This window comes from Balaenoptera borealis (assembly GCF_965194805.1).
Source record: "Balaenoptera borealis genome assembly, chromosome: 16".
Taxonomy (NCBI): domain Eukaryota; kingdom Metazoa; phylum Chordata; class Mammalia; order Artiodactyla; family Balaenopteridae; genus Balaenoptera; species Balaenoptera borealis.
The window spans coordinates 23,692,120-23,707,340 of NC_138872.1; the positions used below are offsets into that span (position 1 = coordinate 23,692,120).

The 15,221-nt window shown below is 41.4% G+C and overlaps 1 protein-coding gene across 6 annotated transcripts in view; it reads right to left on the minus strand.

Annotated features, from left to right (window-relative positions):
* CNBD2 (cyclic nucleotide binding domain containing 2) overlaps positions 1-15,221 on the minus strand; it is an 89,329-nt gene that overhangs the window by 41,107 nt on the left and 33,001 nt on the right. For 5 of the 6 annotated variants that reach the window (XM_082361950.1, XM_082361948.1, XM_082361947.1 and 2 more), the window contains 4 exons: positions 12,150-12,230; positions 9,128-9,242; positions 2,485-2,662; positions 396-516 (listed from right to left, as the gene is read on the minus strand). In XM_082361950.1, the coding sequence (XP_082218076.1) occupies positions 396-516; positions 2,485-2,662; positions 9,128-9,242; positions 12,150-12,230 (495 nt within the window). The remainder of the gene's footprint in view (positions 1-395; positions 517-2,484; positions 2,663-9,127; positions 9,243-12,149; positions 12,231-15,221) is intronic. The other variant, XM_082361949.1, reaches the window with a different exon arrangement.

Genomic DNA, 15,221 nt, shown 5'->3' on the forward strand with positions numbered 1-15,221 from the left:
GGATTATTTTAAAGCAAGTCCCAGATGTCATATCATTTTATCTGTAAATATTTGTATATGTATCTCCTAAATATAAGGACTCTTTATTATTTATTTATTTATTTATGGCTGCACTGCCTGGCATGTGGGATCTCAGTTCCCCAACCAGGGATAGAACCCGTGCCCCCTGCAATGGAAGTGCGGAGTCTTAACCACTGGACCGCCAGGGAAGTCCCATAAGGACGCTAAAAAAACATAACCACAATACCATTATCATATCTTAAAAAAATCAACAACATTCCTTAATATCACCGAATTTAGAACAGGATGATTTTAAACATTTACTCTCATTACTTAGCACCCCCAGCCCTCCGTGTTACATACTCTAGTGTGAACAAGGCTCTCTGCACACTTACCAAGATTTCTCCTTGCTCCACGGTGTGGATCTTCATGTAGGCCCCCACTGCAGCCTCCTTGGGGAGATCACCATACTTCGTATCAATCATGGGACACTCGATGAAATGAGGACACCTGGATCTGAAATTTGACACCTTGTTAAAGATAACTCATTTGTAACACAGCCAGTTCATGAAGCCCTGGATAAGCAGCCCCCACTCAACTGCATATTGAGATCACCCCTCCCTTCTCCCAGGTGGTGAGAAAACAGAAAATCAAGCCCCAGGACAGACCAACTGTCAGGATTTGGAGAGGTTTAATAGGGAGGAGACATGCAGCTGAGCCAGGCCTGATGGGTGAGAAGTCCAGGCTGGCTGACTTAATGCTCAGCACAAGGAAGGGATTTCTAAGTCAGAGCTGTCTAAAAATGGAACAGACTACTTTGAGAAAGAGTAAGCTCTGTCCCCCTGGGGACACAGCAGAGGTTGGGGCTCTTCTTGACCGGCAGGCAGAGAAGAGATGGCTTCATTTGTTTGTTTACAAAAACGGGTTTCCCTGAGTGGTCTGTAGACTCGGTACTTTGTTCACATAGGAGTGATTTTTACACAGGCAATCCTGTTGTGCTTTCTTTGGTCTCAGGCTAGGTAGAAGGAAGAGACAAAGTATGCTATCTGGATTAGAGGCAGGGAAAAGATTATTCATCAGCTGAGAACATAGCTGAACTCACCCAACATATACACAAGGTAGGCTTCCATTCTTGCCTCCCAGGACATGCCCAGCATATGTCTTTTATTTTTTACTGTGGGGACAGCCTGTCCCTTTTTTCCTCACTATTTACAGCAGAGAAACTAAGTCCGTTCCATCTCTACCTTCAGAAGAACTAGGATTGGGATTTCAAACACTGGATCCTTTGGAAAGAGTATCCATCAGAGGTAAAAACAACAAAGCAACCACGGGGTGCTCATTATGGAGGCAAGCAGGCTGGAAATGTTAACAGGCAAAGGATTCCAGTGAAGTGGTACCTGGGGCACCAGGGAGATTGTGACACTGATGCCATAATTAGTATGATATTTTCACTTCATATGTAATGAAGGGGCGGGCACTGAGCTGCCTCTAGGTCAGTGTCCCTTCCTCTCCAGGAAAGGCAAAAAGCACGGCCTTCATTGTGCATCCACCTTGTTTCTGTCAAGACGATCATACCAGATAGCAAGACTGAGCCCTAACAAGCTGCTCAGGTCTGAATCCTGACTCTGCCACTTTCTATCTGTGTGACCTTGAATAAGTAACTTAATCTCTCCCTGTACCTTGGTTTTCTCACCTGGAAGATGTGAGTGATAATAGCAGTACTTACCTTGCAGGGTTGTTGGGAGAATTAAATTAGATAATCCAGTACCAGGCACAGAGTCACTTCCATAAGTGTTAGCTATAATTATCATTATCTCATTTAACTGCTGGTTTACAACAAACCTGAGACTTAGATGCTGTTAGCTACAGACCAGGAAACTGAGGCTTAGAGAGGTCAAGTCCCTTGCACAGGGACACAGAGCTAAAATAAGTGGCCAAGCCAGGATTTGAACCCAGATTGGACTGACTCCAAAGCACTTATCTACTGCCTCCCTTAAATGAGCAGACTTTTCTTAAGAAGCTCAGAGTCAAGGAGATATGGGGATCTCAATGCATGTGTATGTATAGCTGATTCACTTTGTTATACAGCAGAAACCAACACACCATTGTAAAGCAATTATACTCCAATAAAGATGTTTAAAAAAAAAAAAAGAAGAAGCTCAGAGTCAAAAAGGCCCAGTGATATACAGACAGAATGTCATCACCAAACACTGTGTCCTGCCCCTTCTTCTTCAGATGGGTTCCCTGAGAAAGGAAGCAGCCACCACCTAAAGGGGCCCTGTGGGCTGGAGGCAGGGGAGGCAGCCCCCATATCAAACCTAGGACCTCTGTAGGCTGCCTTCTGCACACATCCCAACCTTTGGGGTCAAGCTGTGATTGCTACCTCCGCCCCCTCCCCAGCATCCCTGACATTCTGCCCTGTAAGTTATACCCCCCTTTTCAACCAGAATCTGGACCCTTCTATCTGTCAAGGGCAAAGCTTACTTGATCTTTGAGCCCAAGGTCTTTGGGAGAGTATTTCCTGAGGTTTTAATCTTCCTACTGAAGCTGGATCCCTGTTGCTCCTGGGCTTTCCGGAGATGCAGAAGTTTCAGAAAACTAAAATCCTGTACAGGATATGACCTGATCTGGAATTCCTTAAATCTCTCCACAGGAGACAGATCTGTTAGAGAAAGCACAGGAAAACACGTTAATGGGTCTTTGCACACATGAGGGTTGTGCTGGAGGTGTCTGGAGGTATATCACAATCTCCTGTGTGGCTAGTCTGATGCACGGGGGAATTAAGAAAAACAGGAAAGAAAAACACTGTGGCTTCCACTATTGTCCCTCTGTGCCAGGTCCTGAGCGAGAGCCTTTACAACCATTACATCTAGACAAATGTCATTAGCCTTATTTAAGAGAGAAAATGAGAAGCAGAGTTTAACACCCAGGAAAGGGCTGAAGCTTGTATTTGAACTCAGGTGTTTCTGTTTCAAAGCTCATGTCTTTCCATTAACAGATCACATTTATCTGGGCTTTCAAACCGGGACTGGGGGCAGGAGCAGCAATAGAAAATAAATGGATGACCAGCCATAGAACCTTGGACAAGTCTCAATCTCCTGGAATCCTCCTAGGACTATTGTAAGCATTACAGATAAAGTATGTGCTATGCCTAACACAGTGCCTGGAACATAATAGGTCCTCTGTGAGCATTATTAAAAAGATCTCCCGGGACTTCCCTGGTGGCGCAGTGGTTAAGAATCCGCCTGCCAATGCAGGGGACACGGGTTCGAGCCCTGGTCCGGGAAGATTCCACATGCCACGGGGCAACTAAGCCCGTGAGCCACAACTACTGAGCCTGCGCTCTAGAGCCCACGAGCCACAACTACTGAGCCCATGTGCCACAACTACTGAAGCCCACGTGCCTAGAGCCCGTGCTCCACAACAAGAGAAGCCACTGCAATGAGAAGCCCATGGACCGCAACAAAGAGTAGCCACCGCTCGCCACAACTAGAGAAAGCCCGCGTGCAGCAACGAAGACCCAACACAGCCAAAAATAAATAAATAAATAAATATATTAAATTAAAAAAAAAAAAAAGATCTCCAAGATGGGAATTCCCTGGTGGTGCAGTGGTTAAGAATCCGCCTGCCAATGCAGGGGACACGGGTTCGATCCCTGGTCCGGGAAGATCCCACATGCCGTGGAGCAACTAAGCCCGTGCACCACAACTACTGAGCCTGTGCTCTAGAGCCCGCGAGTCACAACTACTGAAGCCCATGCGCCACAACTACTGAAGCCCATGCACCTAGAGCCTGTGCTCCGTGACAAGAGAAGCCACCACAATGAGTAGCCCCCGCTCACCGCAACTAGAGAAAGCCCGTGCGCAGCAACGAAGACCCAAAGCAGCCAAAAAAATAAATAAATAAAATAAATAAATTTTTTTTAAAAATAAAAAGATCTCCAAGAGAATACCACTCAGAAACACTATGCTGAGTGAAAGGAACCAGATACAAAAGAGTACATACTATATGACTCCATTTACATGAAACCCTAGGAAAGACAAATGTAACCTATAGTGATGGAAAGCAGATCAGTGGTTGCCCAGGGCCAGGGGTGAAGGATAGGGATTGACTGGGAAGGGGCACAAGGGAACTTTTGGGGGTGATGGAAATGTTCTATAACTTGGTTGTGGTGGTTACAACAGATGTAAATTTGTTAAAATTCATTGAACTACACACTTTAAATGTGTGTCTTTTATTGTACGAAAATGAAACCTTAATGATATTGATTTAAAAAATAGATCTTCTGGGAGTTCCCTGGTGGCCTAGTGGTTAGGATCCTGGGCTCTCACTGCCGTGGCCTGGGTACAACCCCTGGTCGGGGAATGGAGATCCCACAAGTTGTGCAGCACGACCAGAAAAAAAAAAAAACCTCTCCAGTGTTAGTATTAAAATTAATGTTAATAGAAATAAACTCAAACTACACAAGGAGTAGGCCTAGAAAAACAAAGCATATATAAAAAAGCCCTAAGTACAACCTATTTAGAAGGCATTTTAGCAATACTTATCAACATTTTAAATGTGCATAGCCAGTACACACTGGACCAATTACTTGATCCAGTAATTCTAAGAATTTATCCAATATGTTTTTGTGCACAAGTATGCAAAGATAAACACACCAGGAAATTCACCACAGTAGGGTAATAGCGAAAAATTGGAAATAACCCAAAATATCTGTAAAAGGTAATTGGTTTAATTGTGGTATATCCATACAAGAGAATAAAACTCAGCTATTAAGAACCATAGATCTAGACTTCTGCTTCCAGCCAAACAGAGTAACAGGGACTACTCTCCCACCTGAAACTAATAAAATACTGGGCTAAATACATGAAAAAAGTGGCTTTCATGACACTGGGCATCAGGCCATGAAGAACCATTATCCCTGCAAGATAGAAAACAAATGGCCTGAGCCCTACTATTGCCCCAGCCGACCACCTGGAGACCTTCTGGGCAATGGTGCAGGAAAGGGAAACCCAGAAGGAGCCCAGCAATCTCTCTGAATTAATGAAACAGAAGTGAGTCCAGGGAAGACAAGGCAGCTGGAGTTCACAGAGCAGAGTCCCAGAGAGGAGAGAGTTGCACAAAGAGAGAACTCTGAAGATCTTCCAAGGGTCCCCTTCGGTCTCAGCTGAGTACTGAGCAATACATGAATGATGTTAGGAAACCACCAGTGGTTAGGCAGGCACTAAGATGGCCCTCAGTGATTCCCACCTCCTGATGGCCACACATTTCTGTACTATCCTCCCGTTAAGTGTGGGCTGGATTTGATTCTAATAAATAGAATATAGCAGAAGTGATGGGATGTCACTTTTGAGGTTAGGTTTAAAAGATTGTGGCTTCTGCCTTGGGTATACTCTGTGTTGCTCTCTCTCACTCCTGGGGAAGCAAGCTGCCATGTCATAAAACAGCCCTGTAGAGACACCCACAAGGTGAGGGACCAAGGTTTGCAAACAGCCACATAAGTGAACTTGGAAGTGGGTCCCTCTCAAGTGAGTCTTCAGATGAGACCACAACCCTGGCAGACAGCTGCAACCTCACGACAGAACTTGAGCCAGAGGCAGCTGGCTAAGCCATGCTCAGATTTCTGACCCATAGAAACTGAGAGATAATAAATATTGTTTTAAGTCACTAAGTTTGGGGATAATTTGTTATGCAGTAATAGATACAAAAATACTACCCAAGGCTGGGGAAAGAACCACCCAAAATGTTTAGAGGGATAAATAATCAGAGTTCACACAGGACCAGAAATAGTTCCTATTCTCAATAGCTAGAATAGAAAGCCTCACGAGGCGTGGGCACCTGTGGAATATTCAGAATGGCTTTGTCTCATGAATGGGGCAAAATTAGCTCTAGATTAAACACTGCTCTGATCTTACCTACCAAAGCCTAAATACTAGTCTTTAAAAGATCAAAATATTTCCAAGTAACTTACCTGCATCCCAGAGCAAATCTCAAAAATATTTACAGGAATTTTTAAATATGCAGCACCCAAAATTCACAGTTTCTAGCATTCTGTGAAAACTTACCAACCATGCAAAGAAGTAGGAAAATATGAACCATATAAAGAGAAAAAAACAATAAACTGAAACTGACCCAGAAATCACACAGATAACAGAATTAGTATGCAAGGACATTAAAATAGTTATTATAATTGTATTCCAAAGAGGAAATTGTGTGTATATTAAGCAGAGACATGGAAATTCTTTAAGAAAAAAAAAAGACCCAAATCAAACTTCTAGATATGAAAACTGCAAGGTCTGAAATGAAAAATACATGGATGGGATTAATAGCAGATTAGACAATGCAGAAGAAAGACTACTGAACTTGGAGACATAGCAATAAAAATGATCAAAAATGAGAGAAGACAACAACAAAAAATAATAGAGCATCAGTGAAACAACTTCAAGCAGTCCAATATACATGTGATTGGAGTCCTCAAAGTGGAGGAGAAAGAAGGAAAGATAGAAAAAAAATTTTTTTAAATAATGGTCAAAACATTCCAAATCTGATAAAAAATATAAACCCAAAGATCCAAAAAACTAAATGAACCCCAGGCACAGAAACATGACAAAAATTTTGCAAAGGCACAGTGTGACCAAATTGTTTAAAACTACTGATAAAGAGAAAAATTTTAAACCAACCAGGGCAGGGCAGTTGTGATCACTCTACCATGTACAGAAATATCAAATCACTATGTTGTGCACCGGGAGCTAACATAGTGTCGTGGGTCAATTACCCTTCAAAAATAAACAAGCTCATAGAAAAAGAGATCAGATTTGTGGTTACCAGAGGCAGGGGGTAGGGCAGAGGGGGAATTGGATGAAGGTGGTCAAAAGGTACAAACATCTGGGGCTTCCCTGGTGGCGCAGTGGTTAAGAATCCACCTGCCAATGCAGGGGACACGGGTTCAAGCCCTGGTCCAGGAAGATTCCACATGCCGCAGAGCAACTAAGCCCGTGCACCACAGCTACTGAGCCTGCGCTCTAGATCCTGTGAGCCATAACTACCGAGCCCGTGTGCCACAACTACTGAAGCCCGTGTGCCTAGAGCCCATGCTCTGCAACAAGAAAAGCCACCGCAATGAGAAGCCCACACACCGCAACGAAGAGTAGCCCCCGCTCGCCGCAACTAGAGGAAGTCCACGGGCAGCAATAAAGACCCAACGCAGCCAAAAATAAATAAATAAAGAATTTTTAAAATTTTTTAAAAAGGTACAAACATCTACTTATAAGATAAATACTAAGTAATAGAGATGTAATGTACAACATGATTAATATAATTAACCCTGCTGTATGTTATATACAAAAGCTATTAAGAGAGTAAATCCTAAGAGTTATCACAAGAAAAATTTTTTTTCTTTTTTCTTTTGTATCTATGTTAAACAATGGATGTTCACTAAACTTATTGTGGTAATCACTTCATGATGTATTTAAGTCAAATCATTATGCTGTATACCTTAAACTTACACAGTGCTGTACGTCAATTATATTTCAAAAAAACTGGAAGAAAAGAGAACAGCCATAGCAAAAAGGCATTATTATGTACAAAGGATATACAAAGTTATGCAAAGAGATTATACAAAGATAAGAAGGTTGGCAGACTTCTTATTGAAAACAATGCAAGTCAGAAGACAGACTTTAATGCAAATCTTTAAAATATTGAGCAAAAAAAAAAACAACAAAAAAACCCCTGTTAACCTTGAATTCTATACCCAACAAAAAATTTCTTTTAAAAATTAAGACAAAATCATTTTTAGACATAGAAAAGCTGAAAGAAATGTTAAAGGAAATACTTTGGGCAGAAGGAAATTGTACAATGGAAATCTGGACCTATACAAAGGCATGAAGAACATCAGGAATGGTACCACATAGGTAAATATAAAATACTTTTGTTCTTATTATTTAAATATATTTAAAAGATAATTGTTTAAAGCAAAAGTGACAACTGTGTATTGTAAGGTTTTTAAAATATGTGAAGGTAGAATATTTGGCAATAGCCCAAAATCTGAGAAGGGAGAAATGGAAGTATATTGTCATAAGGTTCTGATTCTGTATGTGAAGTGGCATAATATCACTTGAAGGTAGCCTGTGATAAGTTAAAGGTATGTTCAACAAACTATAAAGCAACCACTAAAATAAAAGGACAAAGAGTTAGAGCTAATAAGCCAACAGAGAAAATGAAATGGAATCATACAAAATAGTCCAAAAGAAGGCAGGGAAGAAAAAGAATGTATTTAATACCACTGAACTGTGTGCTTAAAAATGGTTAAGATAGTAAATTTTACGATATGTGTATTTTGCCATAGTAAAAAAAAAAAAAAAAAATGGGGGTGGGAAATGTGTGGGATGTAGCTTTTTCGCTGGTGGATTAGCAATGGAAAAGAGGAAAAAAGAATTGACATGAGAAGAGAGCTGAAATTTACTGAGCACCTCCCAGGCCCTGTGCACACATGATCTGATTCAGTGCTCCTAGTAACCTGTGTGATGATGACAGTGAACATCTACTATATACTAATGCATCTAGGTAGTGTTCTAAGAGCATTTTATATTCATTTGCTTAATTTTACAACAAGCCTATGAGGCAGGGACCATGAGTCATATTTTACAGACTCTGAGGGCATTGGTGCGCAGGGACACGGAATCACTTGCCCAGTATCCACACAGCTAGTAAGAGAAGGACCCTGAATTCAAACATAGTTTGGCCCTGGGCCTATGCTCTTAACCACGACACCAGCGACAGACCCCAAGACACCAGGCCCAGAGGCTTGAGTACTCACCAAAACCACCCTGCTAATCAGTGGTATTCAAACCTGGCTCTGTCTAGCTCCAAGCTCTCTTTTTTCCACCCCTCTCCCTGGGAGAACCTGAAGCAAAGGGGAAAGGCTGAAATTGGCTGCAGGGGTGGGCAGGAGCCTCACCTCGGAGGGCCACGTGGATCCGGTTTCCACAGCTGGTAGAAGAAGGATGTCTATCCTGCCAGGCCTTCCCAGCTCTAGATTTCTAAGATTTTGTGGACCAGGCACTGAGAACCCGCAGGATCAGGCACCCCCTGCCGTGCTGCGGGCTGCCGGATGTGGATGTTGGCTTACCCTTGAGGTGGGTGTTGGGAGGTCTGTCGTCTATCAGCTGCAGGTGCTGCCAGATCCACTTGTGGTAGAAGGGCGAGGTCGCAAGGTTTATCAACTGCAGTACTTCACAGCTGCCCTGCACACACGTCAAGAGACACAAGCAGAAGGGTCAACCCCAGCTCCAGGTAGGCTAGGCTTTGAAGATAAGCTCTCTTTTGTTTTACTTACTTAATGCAAGTGGTTTCAGGTCCTTTTTAAAAATGAAAATGTTATCTATTCATCATAAAAAATTCAAATAGCTAAAGAGGCATGAGAACTAAAAAAACAAAAAATCACCATTGAGGATGTTATTGGGACAATTGGTGAAATTGATTATAGACTATAGATTATATATTATATCAATGTTAAATTCCTAGATTTCAAAAATTATTCCGTGGTTAATTTCTGATCTTAGAAAATAATCACTTAAGTATATAGGGGTAAATGAATATGATGAATGATACTTAACTCTCAAATGATTCAGGCAGGAAAAAAATATACATATATATAAAAGCAAATGTGGCAAAATGTTAATAATTGTTGAAGCCAGGTTAGGGTTATACAGGAATTCTTTGTACTGTTCTTGCAAATTTTCTGTAAATTTAAAATCATTCCAAAACCAAAAGTTTAAAAAATATTCAAATCAAACAAAGAAGAACATAGAGAAAGTTAAAACTATGTTAATCCTAACACCCAGAAATAACAAGGGTAACACTTTGGTGAATATTATTTCAAACTCTTCTCTCTAAGCATATAAGATGTATAAATACAATTTTTCATAAATAAGTCCTTTTATGTAAAACAGACTCTTGTAACCTTTTTAAAAGCTCAATAATATATCAAGGACATCTTTTTATGCCAAGCAATATGGTTCTATGCTATTGTTTTTAATGATTGCATATTATTCTATGTATGCCATAATTTACATACAATTAAAAATAAATATTCCGTTGAGCAAAAGAAGTCAGACACAAGGAGCACATACAATACGATTCCATTTACACAAAGTTAAAGAATAGGCAAAAGTAATCTGTGGTGACAGAAGTCAGAAGAGTGGTTACCTGTGTGGGGGCATTTTGTCTGGGAAAGGACCTAAGGGAGCCTCTGAGGTACTGAAAATGTCCTCTATCTTGACTTGGGTGATGCTTACACAGGGGTATACATATGTAAAAATTCATCAAGCTGTAGAAGTCTAGATTTGAGGTCCTTATTGCATATATGTTACACCCCAGGAAAACATTTTTGAAGATTAATATTTAGTTGTTTCTAATTTGCCAGTATTATATATAACTCTGATTTCGTTCAGGACAACAAAATCCCCAGTTTAAAAAAACTCACCACCTTCCCAAACTCTCCTACAGTGGGGCTGGCAGTGACTCAATGCTGGCTAATGAGATATAAGTGGAAGACTGATGGATAAATCTCCAAGGAAAGCTATGGTTATCCTTCCCACTACCTTCTACCTGAAATTCAGATGTGATGGCTGGAGGTGGAACAGCCATACTGTCACCATTAGGATGAAAGCCATAAACTGTGGACGATGAAGGGAGAAGCTAGAAGGGGTCTGGGTTCTTGATGACTTCCTAGGACAGCTGTTCTAGCCCTGGATTGCTTAATTCTAGACTATTAATACTGTGACCTGCAGTGGACAGCAACTTTTAACTGATAACCTTGTACTTACATCTTAACGCCCGTGGTGGTCATTAAGGCAAGTACTTGAGTTCTCCTTCCAGGCACATGGCAGGATTATACTTTTCTACCCTTTGAATTAGGCATGGCCTTCTTACCACTTTGGTCAATTTCCTTAGCAAAGTGACTTGTGATAATCCTGGGTAGAAACTTTAAAAGCCAGGGAATTCCCTGGCGGCCCAGTGGTTAGGACTTGGTGCTCTCACTGCGGGGGCCCCGGGTTCGATCCCTGGTTGGGGAACTAAGATCCTGCAAGCCGCTCAGCGAGGCCTAAATAAATAAATAAATAAATAAAAGCCATCACTTGACTCTCAATATTACCTTCTCCTGTTCTATTGATCATGGAATCATGGGTCAAGAGGAGTCCATGTCTCCATGTGACCTGGGTCCCTGAGTGACCATGAGGAGTAAGGCTTCCTGCTGACCTGCTATGATCAGGTAGTGGGAGGAAGGAATATATCTTTGTCAATCCACTGAGATCTGAGGATTTTAAAAATAATTGTGGCTTAATCCAGTTTATCCTAATATAATACCTATGCTTGACTATCTCCTTGGGATTCATTCCTAAAGGTATTATGCATGTTTTAAATTCTGATACATATTTCCAAACAGCCCTCCAGAAATGTTAGATAAGTTTTTTTTTTTTAATAAATTTACTTATTTTATTTATTTATTTATTTTTTGGTGCATTGGGTCTTCGTTGCTACATGTGGGCTTTCTCTAGTTGCGGTGAGCAGGGGCTACTCTTTGCTGTGGTGCGTGGGCTTCTCACTGCAGTGGCTTCTCTTGTTGCGGAGCACGGGCTCTAGGCACGCGGGCTTCAGTAGTTGCGGCACGTGGGCTCAGTAGTTGTGGCGCACGGGCTTAGTTGCTCCGTGGCATGTGGGATCTTCCCGGACCAGGGCTCGAACCGGTGTCCCCTGCATTGGCAGGAGGATTCTTAACCACTGAGCCACCAGGGAAGTCCCTGGAAATGTTAGATAAGTTTACACTCTGTCCAACAGTGCATAACAGAACCTGTTGTAATACATCTTTGTAGTACATTGCCAACTGGGTTCTCACAACCCTTTTAATCTTTTCTAATCTGAGAGGCAAGAAAGATACGTCATTTTTCTTATGTATTTCATACTTTATAAAATCTTAATCTTTTTTAGTAGGAATTCTAAAAGACACATTATAAAGGGTTAAGGTTCAAGAGAGATTACTGCTGAACAGGAAGGAGAAGAAGAGATCAAACATTTAATAAGCCCTTATTATATTCCAGGCATTGTGTTAGGAGCTTTATTCAACATTCATTCAACAAACATTTATCTACCAGGAACTGCAGGTACTGGAGAAACACACATGAGCAGTTCTCTCTGGAAAGACTCTCATGGGTCTTTAATCGCATCTGTATCTGTGGAAAAAACAATTTCACCATGTGTTCCCAAATGATAAACTGTTCAAAATGAGTTGATTATGGGCATTAATTATGTTTGCAGTGCTAGCGGAAATCATGTTCTCCAACTTTGCCGTGACCCCAAGGACGCACAGCCACCCGATGCTGATTTCTCCCTCTAGTGGCAATATCAGTAAACTACAGGAGTCGGGACAACTGTTTTTAGCAGATGAACATTTAAGCAGCTGGTCAGGTGGGAAATTAAAATGAGAAAAAAAGATCAGTCCCTTTAGAGGTGGCAGGTGCACTTCAACTCCAGCCAGAGTGGCCACACCAGAATATAGCCTGGTATTGCCTGATCTTCCGAATATTCAAAAGAAGGCAGAAATCAGAACTTTTATGTAGAATCTTCACATTAACAATTAAATCAGGTTTTAGCAAAACACTATAAGGGATAAACCAACTCATCTGTTAGGCAAGAGGCTCTCTACCTGCTGTCATTTTGTGACATCTGTATTATTTTTCTCAGAATGAAGTTCAAGCATTAGAAATCACCTGTGATGCTTATTCAGATGCAGATTTCCAGAGTTAATGAAGCAGAATTTCTGGAGTGAGGCAGGACTCTGCCATTTTCAGAAGCACTCTAGGAGTTTGTTATGCTTACCAAAATTTGAAAACTCTTCCCTTAGATCAGGGGTCCTCCAGCTTTAGTGCACATCAGAATCACCCAGAAGCAGAGGTCAGTGTTGTCAGAACACAGATTACTGAGCCCCTTCTCCCAGAGTTTTGGGTTTAATAGCTCTTGGGTGGGCCCGAGAATTTGCCTTTCTAATGAGTTCCCAGGTGTCGTTGCTGGTCCAGCGACAACACTTTGAGAACCACTGGATTAGAGGGTGACTGAGGTGAGTGAGTATGTGCTGAGCTAATCTCATCCCCACAGACTTTATGAAGTAAGCACATAGTCCCATTTTACAGATAAAGAAATGAAGGCTAAACCAGATTAAGAAGCTTCTGCTGGTCAGGATGTAACCATCACGCTGAGTAAAGAAAGTCTTGAATTTATATCCCTTACTGCTCATCTCCCCCATCTTTTCTGGTTATACAGTATCAAAAGAGCTTAGAGTTAAATTTGCGGACACATGGCATTCTTGGCTTTGGAGGCAATCACCCCAATATTTTAGGAAAGAGGAAGCAGATATCAGGGGAGAAAGAATGGCAAATTATTCAGGTTGGCCTTCAGGGCTCTCCACCACCAGTTTCTCTTCTAGGCTTTCTCCCACCTCTCCTCACATGACCATCAGGATTCTCCAAACTTATCAAACTCTTCCCCCCTCCACTGGCAAGGACCTCATCCTCATCCTCGCCCTCCTCCGGGTCAGATCCTGTGCATCCAATCCCCTTTTAGCGTTAGTGTGTAGAGGCTGGAAACCAAACACTACATTTCCCAAGGTACCTTGAAGCTAAGGCTCTGGATGGGATTTGGGTTCCACCAATCCAGTGCACCTGGGCTAGGCTTGGTTTTGGAACTGTGGGGCATCCACTTTGCTAGTGGAGACGGTGGCTTCCTCAACTTGGCAGGAGCAGCAGCACCAGTGACAGTCCAGTTCTGGAGTCTGATTTGGAGTCGTTTGCGAGTCATTTTCCGTCTAGAACCTGTTTCTTCAGCTCTCCCCTCACCAGTAAATCTGTTAGCCATTTAACATCCTGCAGTAAATCCCTTCCTGCTTGCATTAGCTAGACTTGACGGTTCTCTGGGACTGAACCCAAAAATCACAACACAAACACAACCCTGGTGATGCTGAAACAACCGGCTCTTGGGTAAAATGCATGCACATCTATACATTTTACTGCTATGAAGGGTGTGTTACACACAATTTATAAATAATAATAAAATATACCACACTCTTATTGGAAATTCCATATAGCCAATCAATTCTCACAGAATGCTTTTATTGACTTTGGCTGAACTCATATCAGTGGCTAGTCTATAGTCACAATTCAACCATAATTTGACAAATGAATTTGCATCCCAATCTATAAATTTAATATTATTAAGTCTGACTTGTACTCTACTGGTAAACTATTTCTCACTCTCTTATAAATTATATTCATTAAATTGAAACCTCTTTTAGCTTTAACACTATGTCTATCAGAACTTCACCTGTTCACCAATTATATAACTTCTATGATGAATCTATGATGAGTCATTTTTAAATACTGGAAAACATTTCCTTAATTTTCTGCTCTTTACAATGTAACGGCTACAGACCCAGCCCACTTTGAAATTTAATCTGCATTATAAACATTTTCTCTATAGCTTTCTTAAGACAATCAGCAAAGCCATAAATCAAGACCTGACTTAGAGCGTCTGCCTATTTCCACTGTGTGTGCACATACTCCCACCATGGTCGATTTTCAGCTACCGATGGGAAGTCACTGCACGTGGAACTGAGAAGAGATGTGCACAATGGTAGAGATTTCCACCATATGGATACGATGGGCAAAAGTAACTTCAAGAGCATAGATAATAGTAAAATGCAATAAATCCAGGAAATGATAAGTTTTTCAGTATTTATTACCCTTGTTTTCAATATTTAATTGTAGGTTTATATAATTTAATTTTTAATAATTATCATGTGTACTGACTTGCAAAAGTCCTGAGAACTTAACAATCAGCTCTCTCAGGCCAGGAAGAGCCAGCTCCAGCACACAACCAATCTTGCCCCCTACTTTTGTCTAAGGGACCAATACTTCAATGCTCATCTCCCACCTCACCTCCTCCAGGAAGCCCTCCTTGGAGCCTTCAGCCTTTAGAGAGTTCCCCATCCTGAATTCTTGTAATTCACAGAGTTTGTACTAATCACTTGGTAGTCGGCATTGACAACTTTGTCTATACTCAGAATCTAGTGGAGAAGATATATAAAGAGAGAGAACCAATCTTTTCTCTTTTTTTTTTTTTAATATATAAATTTATTTTATTTTTGGCTGCGTTGGGTCTTCATTGTTGCG